The sequence below is a fragment of the Podarcis muralis genome, chromosome 9, assembly GCF_964188315.1.
Source record: "Podarcis muralis chromosome 9, rPodMur119.hap1.1, whole genome shotgun sequence".
Taxonomy (NCBI): Eukaryota; Metazoa; Chordata; class Lepidosauria; order Squamata; family Lacertidae; genus Podarcis; species Podarcis muralis.
In genome coordinates, this window is record NC_135663.1 from 19,329,386 (window position 1) to 19,349,187 (window position 19,802).

The 19,802-nt window shown below is 41.8% G+C and overlaps 1 protein-coding gene across 3 annotated transcripts in view; it reads right to left on the reverse strand.

Annotated features, from left to right (window-relative positions):
- The window catches only part of UNC5C (unc-5 netrin receptor C), a 302,919-nt gene that overhangs the window by 54,442 nt on the left and 228,675 nt on the right, over window positions 1–19,802 (reverse strand). For 2 of the 3 annotated variants that reach the window (XM_028743497.2, XM_028743496.2), the window contains exons 5-7: window positions 9,733–9,913; window positions 6,517–6,684; window positions 4,144–4,308 (exon numbers count right to left, since the gene is read on the reverse strand). In XM_028743497.2, coding sequence (XP_028599330.2) covers window positions 4,144–4,308; window positions 6,517–6,684; window positions 9,733–9,913 — 514 coding nt within the window. The remainder of the gene's footprint in view (window positions 1–4,143; window positions 4,309–6,516; window positions 6,685–9,732; window positions 9,914–19,802) is intronic. The other variant, XM_028743498.2, reaches the window with a different exon arrangement.

A 19,802-nucleotide genomic window follows, 5' to 3' on the forward strand; every position in this document is an offset into this window, starting at 1 on the left:
CCTATGCAACCACTCACTTGCTGTAATCAATAAAGTTGTGGCCTAAATTCTGCCAAAAACCAAACCAAAATTTGAGTCTTGTCTGAATTTATTTAAGGGGGAGGTTTAAAGGTCTGAACACGCAAACTACTTTCTCTCAGCACAGCCCTCCAACCTGCAACTGAGATCTAACTGAGACTGACCCTGCAGGGTTTGCTGCAATCTTTTGTGGCTGCTTGGGTGGATGACCTATGGCATACTTGTGCCTAAGCCCAGCACCATTAAAATCCTGGATTTCACAATTTTTATTGTCATCTCTCTATTTTGTCCTGTCTTATCAGTATGAATAGAGAGAGACTCCTCTCTCGCTCTCTCTGTGTGTGACTTTCTCCTTTGCTCTTCTTTCTTTGTAGCTACTTGATTCTAAACTCCCTTCCCACCTGGTTGTCTGTCCCCCACCTTCAGTCAGTCTCCATTTTGGATTCCTCCTGCCTTGGGGTTCCCATACTGCTCAACCCTCCTGATTTAAGTAGAGTATCCCAGCTTCTGATTGGATCCTGGAATGTCCCATCAGCTGACTCACGCACAGGGGGTGCCGTAATAATGATGTAGAACAGTGTGTGAGAGATGGGGAGGGCAAAATTTTAGTGTAGCACAGGGCACCACTGAAATTTGAGAGCCCAAGGTCCACCACTGAAGGACAGGTGGTAATTTCAACAGAAGTGGACTGCAGTGAAGCTACAGATCCATGACATAAAAAAATAATAATCTTCCTCTGAAGGTGATAAAATACTTCATGGTGTGAACTGATATGCCCCCCCCCCCCGCTCATAGCATCCTAGTATTAATCAAGGATATTATTCAGCTGGAGTGATTATGTTGCAGTCCCATGAAGACAAATCAGATTTGGTTACATGACATCACTAAGCCAATTCAGAGTTAGGGCAGAAAGCTTTGCCCTCGCTCTGAACAATTTTGGTGAACACTTTTGCCTCTCTTTGCAGCCCCAGATGCTACCCCTTTGCCTCATGCTGTGCATAGACATGGAATGCCTGAATAAGGCTGATTTATATGCAAAGTTTATTTTGCAAGTAGAAAGTATGCTTAGGACTGCAGCCTTATTCTCCCGCTTAGGAATAATTTACTATTTTATACGTGAAAATTGTTTTTCCTTCAAGTAACCACAGGGGTCCAACAATGAGGTCTAGGGAGGAAGCAGCTCTTTGTTTGGAGGTGCTTGCTCACTCTAGATCCAAAGTTCTCTCCACAACAGGTTACATTTTTTTTATTCAGACTATGCACTGGGTCATCCCCACAGTTTTCATTTTATTAACTCCACAGTTATCTCTTTCTATGCAATCCTGATACACTGGTTTTTCTAAACTGTTGATGTTTAATGCACATGAAAATATGGCACATGTAGAGGTAAATAAATGAACTCTTCCGGATGGCAGATGGCCGGACTTTTAATGTGCCTTGCAACGCAGACAGTGGCTGAGGCCTAATTAAAGCTATTACAATAATTATTAAATTATTGTAAGGGCTCCAGCTAGTAGAGGTTGTGTACTTGGGAGGCCTTTTCTAATAACAACAGTTCAAAATTTTCACTACAGCTAGTTTTATTTTCCAATTCGGTCTTGCTGTCTCCCTCTCCCTCCCTCCCTCTCCCCCCTCTCTCTGAAGGCACGCTGACTTAATGACTATTCATCCTTTCACGTTAGGGGGAAAATACTAACTACAGAATAAGAGAGTGTGTGTACTGGCAAGATCATTAGTCTGAATAAATGTGACAGCCAAGTTGCACCAGAAATACCACAGTTAGCGGTAAGCAGAAACTACAGCTTTGGGTGAAAAATACTATAATTATGAGGGTTTGAGGGGCGGAGGGGCTCAAGGAAACCTCCACAGTTTTTATCCGCAAAGAAATCGATAGCAGTTCTGACTGCTTCTTTACACAGGAGTAGGGCTAGGTGAATGAAAGAGCTTATTGATTTGCCTGAGTGATGTTACTGTAGCAAATAATGGACTGGAAGAGAAAAGGCTTGTAGATACAAAGCAATGTTTTTTAGGACATCTGTATTTATTTATGCAGCTACATATCCCTGGCTGTGTATAAGAGGATTAACTTCTTCGTTATGTGTATTCTATCACAAGTACATTCCAGATGGCTAAGATCTTCCATTCACTATTACTACTACTAGGCCCAACATTACTTACCTAGCTTGTATCTGAGGAAGAATCTGAACCCAAAGCCAATATTGTGAATTGGACCAAGTCATGAAAGTTTCCATCCTATGGCTAATAATATAGGTTTGTATCCAATAGCATAAAAAAATATACTAACTACATAATAATGACATTCCTATAGGGCTCTTATTCTTCAGTCACATAAAAATCTCCCCCCTCCAAAATATTTCTGCTTAAATGACTCTGCACGCACACAAAGATGACACACACCTGTCTAAATATAATCTGGCAGTAAAGCTCTGCTGGAAATGGAGATATATTTCTGTGCTAATTTGTCATAATGGTCCATTCACACCAGCAGAGTTATATGTACATTATCTCTTCTATCTCCAAGACATACTGTCAGGAAATTAAGTTAAGAATAGATATTCCCCTGCCCCCCACTCAGTATTACAAAAATATGCTTTTTTCTAAAGTCATAAGCTTCTTCCCTCCTTCCCATACACTGATGAACTGAAGACAACCTTGCAAGATGGCTGACAAGAACAGATATTGTCAGATAAAAATCACATGAAATTATTTTTTGTTACCTTTGAGGTAACTTGAACCAAAAAGGGAGGGGGGGAAGCATCACCCTAAAGTCTTTGCAGTGCTTCAAAAGCCTTCACAATCTATTTGAACAGTGGTTATATTTGGGCAGAAAAAGTTAATGTGTGTTGCCCATAGGCAATGATCACTCTTATTATACCATTGCCATGGCCCAGTGAAAACTGCCCATTGTATACATCCTATCAGTACAAATCCTATGCATGTTTATTTGGAAGCTTGTTCAAAAGGTTTTGACTCCTAAATATGTGAGCCTATCAGTGCACATTTACTTTGGAAGGGTTGTAGCTCAGTAGTAAGGCATGCACATTGCATGTTGAAGGGTTCCAGATTCAATCCCTGGTATATCCAGTTTGAGCTGGCAATATTCCCTGCCTGAAATCCTGGAGAGCTGCTGGCTGTCAGTATGAAGAGTCATGAGCTAGATCAGGGTTTCTCAAACTTGGGTCTCCAGCTGTTTTTTTGGTACTACAATTCCCATCATCCCTGACCACTGGTTCTGCTAGGTAGGGATGATGAGAGTTGTAGTCCAGCAACAGCTGGAGACCCAAGTTTGGGAAACCCTGAGCTGGATGGAGCTGGTCTCACTTGGTGTACGACGGCTTCTTGGATTCCTATTTGGAAGAAAATCCCACTTTGTTCAATGGGGCTTAATCCCTCATTAGTGTGCTGAGGATTGTAGCCTAAACGAATATGTCATTAAACAGGTATTTAGGAACAGGAGCCAACAGAAATCTAGTACCATGACCACAGTTTTTCCTTTAAAAAAATCCTCATGCAGGACTAGACCCACACCAATCCCATAGAGGTATACACTAAGCAGAAACTAGCACTTATCTAATAAAGTTTGGAACTTTAGTCCAGCCAGCGCCTAAAGGCACTTCCAGACTGAGATTTGTTCAGGTTCCAGTTGTACTCAAGACCTAGAAAACACACAAGAACTTTGCCAGGTCTCATACTGAAGCTTGCAAGTCCAAATCCCAGGAGTGAGAAATTAAGGTGAGGTGGAAAAATAAATAAAAATTATATGAAGGATTTGTTGTTAAAACCCTCATGCAATTGTGCACCCTTTTTTTTTTTTTTTTTTTTAAAGGAAGCATGGCCTCCCATGCCTAGCAAGCTTCAGTCGAAATTCTTCCCAAATGGAGCACAGAGCAAGAGTTTTTTCTGAAACTTCTGCCAAATGTTTTAAATGCAGGATTGTGGGTTTCCCACCCACCACTGTGTTGTCATAAAGCGGAGTTTCCTTTTTGGATCCACTCCAGCAATATAGTATGAGAATATTGAATCTTTAATTGTTTTTTTCCAGCAGGTTTCTTTCTTCTACAAATCACATTGCCAGTGTAGCTGCATTCATGTACTTCTACTTACTCTGCATACACAGACCATCTGTGCAGTTCTTGGACTGCAAGACAAGGCCTTCACAGTCTTTCCCCCCGTTCTTTGGTGCTGGGGCCATGCATTCCCTCCTGCGCCAGTGGGTACACTCTGTTCCACAGGTAGACCATTTACTCCATGGTGTCCACCTTCCATCTACTGTTCCAGAAAAAAGTAAAAAAAAATAATAAATCAATTTTGAAGGGGAGGGAGGCAAGAGGCAGAGATGCAAATAAAGACTTGGTTATAAAGTCTTTTTTTAAAAAAACAAAACCCAGATGTGAATCTGCTGTGCATGAAGAGTGGTACAACATTTGAGAAAGCCAATATTTTATTTATCCAAAATACAGATCATGCAATATCAAGGATATTTATTTTAGTCTGAAAATACTCTGAAGCCTATATTAAAGGGCTTCGTTTCAGTCTGTTTCTGGACCATTTGCCTTATTTGTTTAAGGAACAGCCTAGATTGTGGGGGTGCCATGCTGTAATGAAGTCTTACAGTGATCTGACATTAAATTCATATTGCTCAAGGACAGCAAATTCCACCCAGAAAGTTGCTAGTGTATGTACATATGCAGCCCTTTCTATTTGGCTACTAACACCCTGATTCAGTGGACACTTCCAGATTCCCACTATTTGTTGGGTGGGATTTAATGCATCCCAGAAAATTCAGGTTGTGCAAACTCGGGTTGTACAACAAACCCTCTTCCAAATAAAAATCTGTACTTTTTACAGCAAAGAAAAGTGAAGGAGAATGTGGTGGGATAAGAATTGCTTGACACTGTGACATATAGCACCACTGCAAACAAATAGGAGGAAATCTAACAGCTAACATTGTATAACACCTCCACAAACTTTGTGCGAACATAAATCATGTTTAACATCCAATATGAAGTGTATATGGAAGCAATCAGTGACTCTGATGCGGTCACTGACTTCATGATAAGATTGAGCCCAACTATCCACAGTGATGACTTTCTGCTTTAACAATTCTTGTAGTATGAGAAGCAGCAGTCTAATGGCAAGTTGCCAGGCTACCACATTCATCATTAGATGAAGGTTTGTGTCACTCATTAGATTTAATAATACTGATTAGCTGAACCATAATTCTCACTTGCCACCCCATCCAAACACACAAGATTTGAGCACAGATGCAGAAGTGACAAATTTCCGACCCTCCTTGACCCCAAAACACTGTTGCCCTTAGGCTGTTTCCTCTGCCAAACATGCTCTCTGTTTCTTTTGCATACTTGGACAACATCAGCAGTATCACAAGCAACTGAAGCACATAGCGAGATGGGAAGTTGGACACTTGCCCTCTCTTTGTCCATCATCTTAGAGCCCTACATAGCAGTGCACTAGGGAGAGAGACACAGTGGTCTTTTAGATTTGTAGTATTCCAAGTGCTATTGCTTCAGTTACTACAACTTTCAAGGGCCAGAAAGTCATGGTGACAGATGGGAAGGTAGACAGACCTCCCCATATCCCATTTCCCCACATACTACTACGGTTCATGTTGTCACTGGCCAGGTACGTGTGTGTGTGTGTGTGTGTGTGTGTGTGTGTGTGTGTGTTTTCTGGGTCTGATGGAGATAGGTAGGATGGGTCATTTTCAGAGACTTGCGTTGGTTCAGAAAATTATCCAAGTTCTTTCTTTGTGTTTATTTTGTTTTGCAGAGGTGGGAGTGGAACCTCAGATTATTTCAAAATCAATCCCAAATGAGATGTGGAGGGTTTACCAGTCTCTATTTATTCATTATGTTCTTTACTAGTCAATTTATAGATTGCTTACTATAAAAAAAAATCTTCAGGCAGTTTACAAAAACAAAATATCTAAAATATGCTTTAAAACAAAATATATCGACAAGTATTCAAAAATATCAAATCTCTAGTGAGCAGTCTTTGAGCAAGGTGACCAAAATGTAGCAAGAAGGGGGGAAAGTTCCCCTCTGAATTCCCTTGTTTGTCCTGGCAGGTAAAAAAGTCTTCACCCAAGAGCTTAAAATATTGTTTTCAGCTTTACTGCTCAGAATCATTTTATATACTTAAATTCCAGTTTACTTCCAGAGATTTCAACAGAGCTAAGACTTAAGTCTCTTAAGATTTTGAGCTTTGAAATGTTACGTAAATTGCAAATTACAAAGAACAGAGATGGCGGGTAAGCTTTGTGCAATAATTGGAATGAACCTACTGCTGTTTGCACACCATTCTGTGCATTTATATAACAGAATGAAACATTTACCCGCTGAAAGGGAGGGGAGGGGGGAACAAGAAAACAGTTATCTCCCAAAAGCTTGATGCTAGAAGAACAAGATTGAAACAAAATATACAGAAGTGGACCCATCAGAGTTATATTTGACATACCTGGACACAATGTGGTACAAGCTATTTTCTGCAAACTTTGGCCTTCACAGAAGGCACCTCCATTGAGTGGAGCAGGGTTGGTACAGGTTCTTGTGCGCTTCTGGGAGCCTTTTCCACAACGGCTGTTGCAGACAGACCACTCGGTCCAGGTTGACCATCCTCCATTGACTAAGAAGACAGAGAAATCGAGAAGGCTCAAAGGCAGGGTATATAAGTCAATGAACACTGAGATTTCACAGGGATCCTAATGCTTTTACTATTTCATGTAGTGTGTTGGCCTCTTTATTAAGCCAGGTATGGTGAATGTTGGAGCTTTAGTTATCTATACACATGAACTGGTGCTTCTTAAAAGCCGAAGCTCTTCACTCTTATGTATTGCATGCAATTTCCCTTTTGGTTTCCAACAGCCTGCCAAACTCCTCAGTTAAGTGCACTACAATTAGGGTAGTGATTCAACTGATCTTTATTTCCATCCCAGCTGATATGTGGAACACTGGCACACAATTTATGAATTCTAATTAAATGAATCAGCAAATGCAAATGAGTAATGTATCCTTCCCCTAGTAGATGTACCAACCCTAATTACAAAATTCCTTTTCTAAGGGAGCATTAATTCACAACTCTGTTATCAGTTAACTTTTCTCCCCTTCCCCATTTTAAACAGCGTTATATGGCATGCCACTAAAATGCACCCTTCCCAGAGATAGATGGACTTCCAGACTGCTCTGATGAAGCTCACAATTGCTAGGAGTAAGGGACTGTGCTATATTGTTTTAACTACTTTATCTGTTTTATTTTTATTATCTTTCCTGGTGCCAGGCAAAAATATCCATCTTCTTGCAGGCCTTTGGCTAATTAAACAATCTGTGGCCTATAAAACTGTATATGTTGGGGTTGTGTGTGTATTGTTTTAGTTTGTTATTATGGAATATATGTTTATGTTTTCATATTGTAAACTGCCCTATGAACTATTTTCATATTGTAAACTGCCCTATGGATGAAGAATAATATAGAAATTTAATAATTAGTATAATAATATTAATGCTTACCATGTGACAACAGCCTGTTGAGAATTTTGAAGGTTGTCCTGCCTTGAGGCAGAGAAAGTTGAAAATGAATGCAACCACATAGACAGAAAAGGTGCTCTTAGTCACCTCTCTTTCTCTTTATAAGTTCTTTATCTCCCTTTATCTCTTCCCTAGGAAGCCTTCAGATTTCTCAACAGCAGAACGCCAGGCTGCTCTCACATGTTGAATGTAATATGGGGTCTAGGCTCTAATTCTTGCAGGCCAAAGGCAGTATTGACTGCATATTCCCACTGGTTCTGTTTTTATGCCTTGGTAATGAAATGTGAAAAAAAAGCAAGGCATGGGACGTCAGCATTCCACAGTAACAAGAAGAACTAATTTCTTCAGCTCACTGTGTTTTGATTAAAAATGAGAATGTAAGAAGACTCCTTCTGGATCAGACCAAAGACCTACCTAGCCTAGCCTTTGATTTGCACAGTTGCCAACCAGCTTCCCATGGGAAGCCTGCAAGCAGAGTATGAGCACCATCACACTCTCCCCACTCATGTTCTCCAGCAACTGGTTTTCAGATGCATACAGCCTCTGATACTGGGAATAACTGATATCCAGTGTGACTAGCAAACAAAAACACCATTCTCTACATGCTCTATTGGAAAACCAAAATAGCTCAGTGCACCTTTGCTCTTCTCATTCCTGCATCCTCATTCCTATCCTCATTTGCAGCATGTCATAGGTCAAGGGTAGAGAGCATAAGGCCCTCTATATGTTGCTGAACTTAGCCTCCAACAACCTTGACTACTGGCTTCTGTATAGGATTGAATGGCTGTTTTCCTTAATTCACTGACAGTCTTTGTCACAGAGGTGTGAGCTCATGCAAAAAGTATCTTAGGTAGGCTTATCAGGTTTTCAACTCCAATCCCCTATTCCTCACAGCATTCCAGCAACAGGTGACGAAGTTCCACCTACCTAGTCAAACTCTTTGTGTTTGGAAAGAATAATTATATATAGTGTGTGCTGAGCCTTGCTTCTGTTCCTGCATGCTATTGTGCTCTCCAGCTGAACTATGCTGTGTGCGTCTGTTGGGCCTCCTTTGTATCACAAATACTGCTAATTAGCTGTATTCAACCATTTTCCTCACAGAAAGAGGAATGAAAAGCCCTCACTGTGACTTCGCTGAGACAACTGCTTACAATTAAGCGAAACTGCTGCCCTACCTGCAAAATAAAAGTTCTAGCATAATCTGTCTTGTAATTAAACTGATTGTGATAAAAGCAACAAGGATCATCTATGGTACCATTAGAGCTAGGTTTTATCCTCACAATACTTTTCTCACTTTAGTAGACAACAAAGGACAGTTTATACGTACATTGTTCCAGCCACATGGAGCCAACTGGGAAACTTCTATGTGGTATGGCAGTTCTGCACTGGGGGCATTATATGTAGGGATGCTTAATAAGTGGATTGCATAGGTGGATTTGCCTGGATTATGTGATGAGGCAGAAGACTTCATGATTTAGAGGATCAGTGTAGCTTTATGACAACACTGCCATAGCTAGTGCAGTGAAATTTGAGATGCTGAAACATTTGCCAATTGTCCATAGGCTTTGTGTTTGGGGAGGAGGGGAAGAGGGCAAGAACCTTTGTGATTTATTCCATTCCACACAGTGCTAGTCCAAAAAATAGTTGGTGACAAGGTCTATAGACCAGTTTGGGTCATTTGATCTCTCCATCAAGTACAATCTTTGGTTGGGCAAGTGGCTATTGGAGAAGAGATATCCATTGTGTTCTGCTAGTGTTTTAATGACGTTTGATTGCTTTTTAGGATAACTACTCTAATTCAAACTGTTTTAATGGCTCACTAGTGTCACTGTTTTTATGGTTATCTTTGTTTAATCTGCAGATTTTGTTATTTGCTGCTGTTGTTTTAATGCTATTGATTAGTTTAGCCACCGTTAGTCATTTGCAAAAAGGCAAAATATAAATCCCTAAATACACATACACACATGTCCCCCTTGTCCAAGAAGGTCTTTCCAAGGGATATACATTTTAGCTGACAGCCATGTGATCATATGCATATTCTGCTTGCCAGGTCCTGGAGAGAAATAGCCAGCTGGATGGTACAACTCACTGTATTAATTTGGTAGATCAAGCTGTAGTTTCATTGTGAGGCAAAGCCATTTCCCCTTACCATAAACAATGACAGCAGCAGTCGTGCTCTTCCTCTTGGCCACAATGTTTTTGGCAACACAAGTATAATTGGCTGTGTCAGAGAGGCGTGCCTGCTTTATGATCAGGTTGTGGTCAATAGTGATGTAAAAATTCCGGTCTTCAACGGGATCAATCACCTCTTCATTTTTCAGCCACTCTACCTGTTGAGATTCACAGGGAAGGTCAGCAGCCCCTACCAGAAATAGCATGCAGTGGAGTTTTTTTTTAAAATTAATATCTATATCAGAAGACTAGACATGCAGGAAGCTGCTCTATACGGAATCAAAAAAACTGGTCCATCTAACTCAGTATTGTCTACATACAGGGCCACCAAGAGACAGAAACAGATGGCACTCTGAGCTTTTGCATATATAAATGTAAGTCAATAGGCCTCTTGAAAAGGAAAATATGAAGCAAAATGTGTAGGGGAACAACTGCATTCCTACCCTGCCCTTCGGCAATACTCTTAGAGTGTCTAGCAATAAAAATGTACAATACAGATAGAATCAAAGAACGTTACAATAAATGATGCATCTTGGCTGAGTGTGCTCACAATGCTATAGGCTTGCAAATCTGCCTCCCTCACATATTACATTTGTAGACATAAACCCAAAGCATTTTACAAGTAAAACACCTTGTGTTCAGATGTAAAAACAAGGATAATGTGTGCATAGATTCTACTATATATGCTACAAGCATACTAGCCACAGTTGCAACTTTACACTCCTAATCGTTATACGAACATTTAAAAAAAATGTTTGTAGTCAAACAGAAGGAAATAGTTAAAGATATAGACATGCGTTCTCTAGCTATACAATATTCCATTCATTTCCACTCCAGAGAAGCACCCCATTCTCCCAGAGCTGCCTGAGGTAAGCTAGTCTAGCATAACTTGGCTGAACATTCAGTGGCTTATTTGCTTTTGAACTGAGCATGCTTTAGAGACCCAGGATGGATCAAAGCAGTGCCTTCATGTCACTGGATCATTGGAATTTGTGCCCAGCAATTTAATGAAACGAAGAAAAACAGAAATATTCTCAGCCCCTGGCCAACCCAATGGAACACAGAAGGGTCTCACTACTAATAAAGACCCGGTTTGTCCTGACAAACATCCCCTTTACCCTAAACCATTTGAACATCTGCCCAAGGAGACTGGAAGCCAACGAAGCCTGCTCCATCTTATTTCAGTCACAGAAAACACTATGAGCATATAGGCAGTAAGCCTCTCCCGTTTTCAGTAACACAAAGCTTGATTCATTCCTTGCTAGAACCAGTTAAGTCCCACCAAAGGAATGATGACTCCAAGGCAGGAATATGCATATTTGAACCGAGTGTTCTATGTTATCCCCTAAATGATCGTTTGGTGCAAATGTGCAAAGCCCTGTCCATAGGTAGTGTCAGGGAACTGCCATCAGTACTGGAGGGAGAGCGCGAAAGCCAGAGGGATTCCAGAGGGCGTCCAGGGATCGGGAGAAGCAGCCCATCTTCTGGGGAAAAGAATCAGTGTAGCACCAGTGGAGAAGGGGGGCAGGTGGGGGAAGTGGCGAGGCGGTCCCATGACTCCTTGCCTGGGACCAGCGGGGAGACTAGGGGTCCTCCGTTGCCCACGCCCTCCCTGCGCAGAAGGCTTCCGCGCAGAGAGGGTAGGCGGAGACTAGGCGTCAAAGAACTTCTTTGCTGGAAGAAGTTTAAGAAACGCCCACTCACGGATTCTGCCAGCGATTGAGTCAGCCACGGGCGAGTGGCTGTCCGGACAGAGGAGGTTCACTTTGGCAACCCAGCCAGGTGTTTGCACCCAGCCAGGAAGATAGGTACCTGCTTACGCACAAGCAACCCCCTTAGGAACCATTATAGGTAGGCATGCACATCACCTGCAGTCCTCACCACTGTGGTGCCTAAAGGCAGCTGAGTAGCTTAAGAGGTGTAGAAGAGGCTAGTTAGAGACTCAGCAGATGGTGGCAGAACTGCTTCCTCTCTCTGACATCTGCACCCGAGGCAGCTACCTCCCTCTGCCTAGTGATAGGGTGGGGTGTCCAACTGAATTTAATGAAATAGACTTCTATATAACAAACCTATCTATGATTCTTATTTGTTAAAGAAGGATGATACTTAGTTGTTGTTGCTCTTGTTGTAAGAAAGTAGTAAGAAAGTACAAGGAAACCAAAATACTTTGCGCACTTTGCTGCAAAAATCATACCGATATAACGACAGTGCTTTTCAAATATGGAAACTAAATACAGAGAAGCAAACACTAATGATGTAACCAAATACATATCTACTCCGAAATAAGTCCTACAGAGTTTGATGGGGCTTACTCCCAAGTAAATGAGTATGAATACAGTATGAATGAATGAATGAATGAATGAATTAGAAGAGTGACTAGTGGGGTGCCACAGGGTTCTGTCTTGGGCCCGGTCTTATTCAACATCTTTATCAACGACTTGGATGATGGACTCAAGGGCATCCTGATCAAATTTGCAGATGACACCAAACTGGGAGGGGTGGCTAACACCCCAGAGGACAGGATCACACTTCAAAACGACCTTGACAGATTAGAGAACTGGGCCAAAACAAACAAGATGAACTTTAACAGGGAGAAATGTAAAGTATTGCACTTGGGCAAAAAAAATGAGAGGCACAAATACAAGATGGGGGACACCTGGCTGGAGAGCAGTACATGTGAAAAGGATCTAGGAGTCTTGGTGGACCACAAACTTGACATGAGCCAACAGTGTGACGCGGCAGCTAAAAAAGCCAATGCAATTCTGGGCTGCATCAATAGGAGTATAGCATCTAGATCAAGGGAAGTAATAGTGCCACTGTATTCTGCTCTGGTCAGACCTCACCTGGAGTACTGTGTCCAGTTCTGGGCACCACAGTTCAAGAAGGACACTGACAAACTGGAACGTGTCCAGAGGAGGGCAACCAAAATGGTCAAAGGCCTGGAAACGATGCCTTATGAGGAACGGCTAAGGGAGCTGGGCATGTTTAGCCTGGAGAAGAGGAGGATAAGGTGCGATATGATAGCCATGTTCAAATATATAAAAGGAGGGAGAAAGGTTGTTTTCTGCTGCTCCAGAGAAGCGGACACGGAGCAATGGATCCAAACTACAAGAAAGAAGATTCCACCTAAACATTAGGAAGAACTTCCTGACAGTAAGAGCTGTTCGACAGTGGAATTTGCTGCCAAGGTGTGTGGCGGAGTCTCCTTCTTTGGAGGTCTTTAAGCAGAGGCTTGACAACCATATGTCAGGAGTGCTCTGATGGTGTTTCCTGCTTGGCAGGGGGTTGGACTCGATGGCCCTTGTGGTCTATTCCAACTCTATGATTCTATGATTCTATGAATACAAAATGAACTTTATTAAAAAGTACAGTAAAACTAAATACTGCACATTGTAGATGTAATAATACAGGCAAACTGGCTCAAGGTATGTTGAGAACCCAGATAACGTAAGCACAGCTGCACAAAGCCACAAGAAAGACAAGATGGAGTTGAGATATGGGGCAGAGTCACGTAAAAGAAGATGATTGGAAAAACCTCTCTAATGATGTTTGCCATTTTCTCCTGTACCTTAGGCTAACTTCCCTCCTATGGTTCCATCTCTTTCATAATGTTTCTCAAAATCAAGCCTTGCTATGCCTTCTTCATCAGAGCTCTGTTATAATTTCTTCTAAAATGCTGGATACACACTCAGAGGATGAAAATTCAAACCATTTGCCAATGTTTTATGTGTATAATTTATCATAAAAGACAGGATATTGCATTTTAAGCTCCTTGGGGCTTTGACCAAAACCACCAGATCTACTTGTAGGGCCTTTAAAAAATGAGAGAGTTATAATGCCACTGGTAATAGTACTATATAAGGCAAACAACAATTGCTCCAGATAGAAAATGCACATTGCAATTACCTCAGGAAAATGAAGGACAATTTGCAATAAAAAGTCCTGCTTCATCTATATTTTCACATATTTCAGTAATTTAGGAGCTCCATATTACTACAGTTCTATGCTTTATGCTTCTTTACATTAGACACCCCTGTGATGTCGTCAGATTTATATCCTCTAATTTTGGTGTGAATTGAAGCTTCTGTCCTAACAGAACAGTTATGCCATGGATAAAGGGTTGAGTCCCTACTTACTCAATACCATGGAGCCAATCTGGATCAGGGCCCTCCACAGCTGCTATTTTTAAAAAGAAGGTTATTGCAACTGATATATATGCAAATAACACATCTGCTTGTGAATCCAGGTCTTCTCACTCTGATAGCAGCTAGTGGATTTCTTTATCCCTACTGTCCTCGTTTGCACGTAACACTGAGCTAAACTATGGCTTAGTATGAATGAGCAAATGTGTGGGCTCCCAAAGAAAATATGGCAGCTGTTTTGGTCCTTTCCTGGCCATTCTGCTGCTGTGCTAAGCCATGGTTTGACCTACAATGTTTCCTGAATTCATGTTTATGGTTTAACTCTGCCAGACAAATTTGAGCTGTAGACCATAGGACATGCTCACAGTTAGTCTGGAAGAGAGTATATGGAACATGAGCCAGGGTTTGGATGCAACACTAACACAAGCCATAGTTTAACTTAGTGCAATGCAACCACATAACAACCACAGGAGCAAAGCAGCCACAAACTCCCCACTAGGAGCTCACACATTTTCTTGTTTGCGGTAAGCCAATCATGGCTCACACAAAAGGAAACTGAAGAGAGTTTGGATTTGATATCCCGCTCTATCGCTACCCAAAGGAGTCTCAAAGCGGCTAACAATCTCCTTTCCCTTCCTCCCCCACAACAAACACTCTGTGAGGTGAGTGAGGCTGAGAGGCCTCAGAGAAGTGTGACTAGCCCAAGTTCACCCAGCAGCTGTGAGTGGAGGAGCGGGGACGCGAACCCGGTTCACCAGATTACGAGTCCACTGCTCTTAACCACTATACCACACTGGCTACATCACACTGAAGGAGCTTTGAATGTGAGCAAAATATTAACGTATCTCTCAACCATGCAAAAATTTCATGCTAAAAGATGCATATATATTCTCTCACCCTCCTCACCTACATCTGCAATATGGGAACAATTAGCCCACAAAGGCTAGAGCACCTTTCATGCACAGTGATAACATAATAGATAAGTCACTGAAGCTCCTTTGCTTTTTTGATGCACACCATTGCCCATAAAGAAGCAGCTGCAATACCCACAGGGTCCTAACACCCTAACACCATAAATACTACAGTGCTGTTGCAGAATTTTCACTGTAACAAAACACCTGGATAATTCTTCCAATATGTCAGCCTAAGGAAAATGTGACTGCATGCAACTTCATGCCCTCCCTGTGTGTGAACACACACACACACACACACACACACACACACACACACACACACACTATTGCTAAAGCATGTGCAAGGCTTTCATGACACTGCATTCATAGGGGAGAAATGCACAATCCACTGTGGCAGCAATTTAGAGCACTTTGCACCTTGTAGTTCCTGCTTTTTCTCTTGCTCACTCTCTCCTACTCCCTGGTGGGAGACAGATGTGTTGTCTCTAATTATTCACTGATTGGCATCGGAAGATATATTAACATAATTGGCACATTTGTTCTAATTAACTGAGGGAACCTGCCACATGTCACCCAACATGAAATGTGAGACCAACAGCCATCAGCAAGGGAGAAAAACCCACAATTGTCACAAGGGCTGCCTTGCATGGCCCTAATCAGGTCTGTAGAACATTTTGAGCAACTGTTTAATGTTAAAATAATGAATTGAGGGCAGGCAAAGCAAATTAGTTTTAGGTTTTGCATAGTCTACTTAAAAGTCACACCAGTTGATTAGGTGGCGTATATTTAATTTTTAACCTTTGAAAATATAAATCTGTATACAAATCATGGACTGTTGTATTCTTAAAAGAAGCACACTCCTCCTCCTCACAGGAGAAAATGATTTGCCTATCATTTGGGCCTGCTAGAATATACATGCACATCATATAATGAAACCTTATTTTGCATTTAAACTTAAGCATTGAACAATGTCTGGTGGAATGAGCTTTATCATGATGCGAGACAATTTAAATTAGCTCTTCAAGGGTTTGGCAGTGGGTTTTTCAGGTGCTACCAAGCTTCTAACCGTGCCATATGTCTTTGAGCCACAAACAGCTGCACTGCACACTTCACAAAAAGTCATCAATATAATTAGCAACGAAGTGCTTTCTGCCTGTTGCAACCCAGTCCTCCTATCAGCATCAAACAATTTCATAATTCCATAGGTAGTCATTTTCCAGCCACGCTCCTCCTTATAGCATATTAAGAATCAGGGAAGCAGCTTATCTTCATCACCAGGTACAATATATGGAGGCGACCCTCACAGTGTGAAATAATAACAGGGTTTTACTTTGTTATCTGTTCACACAAGCAACAGTTTGGCACCCATCCTGGAAAACAGGACAACCGCTGAGCATGCTCTGTCTTAACTTTAATAAACATGAATTTGCCATTTCCCCCACTAAGTGGGAAAATAATTCTTTTATTTAAAGCATTTCTATCCTATCCTTCCTCAGCAGAACTCAAGGCAGCTGACACAAATTAAAACACTAACAAATATAACACAGCAGACTAAAAAAAAATTGAGGGAGTTAAAACTGTTACTAAAATTAATTTCATCATCACAGCTTCCAACGAGCTAAAAGGAATTCATCAAAGGATCTTACTGGAAGAAACAGTGAGAAAGTACAGCTGGTAAAGGCAACTGGACCTGGGTTAAGAGCTGATGAAGCAGGAGAGACATGCAAGAAAGGTGTTCATACGTCACATTCAATAAGTGTATAATCTGTGCACTCAGTAGTTGAGCTGTATACTCAAAGTTTTTCACATGTAATATCAATAAGTGTACACACTGTATACCGGTGTAGATGGCTAGTTGAGCTGTACACTTTTAATCCATCACATATAATGTTCAATGAGTGTGCAGGCTGTTTCTCTGCCCACAGTAGCTGAGCTGTATGCTTGTACAGTTATTCACTTGTAACATTCAATGAGTATACAGTCTATTTACACGGTATTTGAGTTATACAAATCAACAAGCATACACTCTTTCACACAAACAGTGTGCATGTGTACAGACAGCTTCTACTGGTTTACAGGATCATGGGTGAACACGCCTAAAGGAACCTGGAATGAAGGAACCTGACATAAGCAGGGCCCAATAGAAATAAATCCAAAGAGGATAATTTGGGACCTGCCCTCATCCACCCAGGGAGCAGATTCAGGCAATTGCCTAAGAGGGAGATGATGCAGAAGTACCAGTAAAGATATACCAAAAGCAAACCCAAGGAAAAGAAGGCAGGGCAAAATCTGATGGTGATTTAGAAAAAAACCAGAGAGGAACAAGGGAAGGCAGCAGCTAGTTGAACAGACCAGGAAATTCATAACAGAAAGTGGTGAAAGGGCAGGAGGCTTTCAGGAGGAGGGGGCCTAGTGGGGCAAGTGAAAGGAGTAGCCCAGCGCTATCTCGCACAGGTTTTCAGGCAGTGGAAGGTAAAAGAGCTTGTTGCCTGAAGCACCGAGATTCTCACCCTTTATACCATTCTTTCTTATCTGTTTCATTTTATTTCATGGGGGGGAACCCCTTCTGGCGCTGCAGCTTCTTCGCCACTCAAGTCACCCAGCTGAGTGTTGGAACCACCTTGCCTTCATTCCTCCTCAGTCTATGCTCTTGCCCTCTTACTCTGCTCCTTGTCTGCCTTGAGTTAACAAGAGCACAGACTGTGACCCATTGCTGAGAGCACTGGTCTGGAAGTCTTCAGAAGGTGGGGCAAAGGAAGCAGTGTGCAGAACAGGAAAGTGGTAAGTGACCCATTCCTTCAGCTGCAGCCAAAGTTTCCGTTTCTGAACTTATCCTCTGTAACTTTTAAAACATACACAGCAGCTCTGCAGAACCTCCTTGCCTTCTTTGCCCTACTGATACCTTCCAGATGATGCCCCACAATAGGTGTCACACATCTTTGCAAGTGACAGCGCCACTTCCTGCCCTATCAGTATTCACAGGCATCTCTGCCTCTAGCGTTCCACCCGCCTTATAAAAGCTTTCCCCTTTCTGAACAGAATACAAAACACAGCCAGGGCGACAAGAGCACCTGCATAGAAATGCATACACACAGGAGTTCCAATTAAGGGATAACGGCAGAGAAAGAAAAGAGAAAAAAACAAGAGCCACTCTCATCAAACAAAGCAAACAGCAGTTATATTAACAATCAATTAGACACAGCAGCCACCTGATGCTGCATATTTGGATAAGTCCCAGGCTGCTCTGAGCTTTCTGCCCAGACAATGCCAGCTGAGCAGAATTTGAGTCACGCTCATCCCAGCTTCACAAGCAAATGTGATTGCTCGACACCACAGTAACTGCCCCCTATGCCTCCCCTCACCCACATCTAACTGGATTTAAGCAGGTACAATGGCAGTTTTGAAGCCCAATTGGGTCACCAAGTTTTACAGCTGATGTTCTGCAATTAAACTCTTAGGGAGAAGCAGCCCCTTTATAATTAGCGAGGCAATTATCCCCTTGTTGAAGGTGCAGCGAATCACACATTCCAATGCAAAACTTCATTTAGCTGCTTATGGCATATTAACTAATCTTAGATCTCACTGATGTTTGATCTATAACCTTATTGCTAGGAGTTAATTTGATGAGTCTGCCTCACTCAGAGACCGTTCCTCACTCCCAATGAGATTCGGGCATCTTTGAAAAGAGTAGAAGCGAAGAGAAAATGAATTAATTGCTAATAACTTGGCTGTGTTACTTTGGAAGGATCAGTATGTGTCCTAGAAAGGAAAGAGAGAGAACACAGACTTGTCTTTCCCAGAGGACTACTGGTAGTAGGGCCTTGTTTAAAGAGTATCTAAGACCGCACTCTTCACTAGGGCAATACTGTTAAAGACACCCACTCTGGAAACCCAACACAAATGGATCCACACTACCACTGACTATATGTCACTTTCAATTAGGGCTCCAATGCCAAAGGTTGTGTTAAGGTTTTCCTTGGAAGGAACTAAGAGAATCACAAATTCTTAGTGGTGCCATCTGGTTCAGACCAGAAACATACTGTGAGGAAGTTAGCCGTCATTTTTCTGCACCTCCTGCCCCATTTTACATGCTATGACAACAATCTAGACCTTTAAATTTGATGTGTCTTGGTGTCATAAAAAGAAATGTGTATTTTTTTCCCAATATAGTAGAGCCAGTGCGGCATAGCGGAAAGAGTGTTGGACAAGGACCAGAGAGACCAGGACTCAAATCCCTGCCCAGCTATGAAATTCACTGGCTGACTGAGCCAGTCACTGTTTCTCAGTCCAACCTACCCCACAGTTGTGGACTGATATTGTTATATACCTTTTATTGCTGGCTCTGCCTCAACTTTTGGCCTCAACTGTGCATAATTTGGAATACTTAAATAATGTACTCCACTGTTGTTGCTGCTGCTTACTGGTCTCTCAGTTGAAAATTATTCTTGAAAATAACAAAATCCATATTCAGAAAGAAAGAGTTGGGTAGCTAGAACAATCATCTGACTTCAGATCCTGGGTTAACAGGGAAAACCTGCTAACATAACCCTTAACCATGGTGCTGTACACAGATTCATTAACTATGGTTAAGCAACCAGTGATGTTGGTAGAAAAAAGCCAGAGCTACTGGAAATGTCATATTGCTTTTGCCATTCTTCCTACAACATTAACCTTTTCCTTCACCAGCTGCTAGATTGCTGCTGCACTAATACTAGTGAAAGAGATGCCGAGTTGATTTTCCATTGGCTGAACAAATCGTCTGTTGCCTTTCCTGGCTTCAAGCTACCCAGAATAATGAATCTGGCTTTGACTCTGGGCCTTCGGGGCAATGTGTAGAATTCCTAACACACACCCATTCATTTGGATTTGGCTGTCTCTTACAAGGCCTGCAACTCCAATCCACTCAAACAAATGCTATGTTTCAGTGAAGCCTCAACTCAAGCTGAGCTGTTGCTGCTTTTAGAAACTGTAACTGGCTGCTAGCCAGCTCC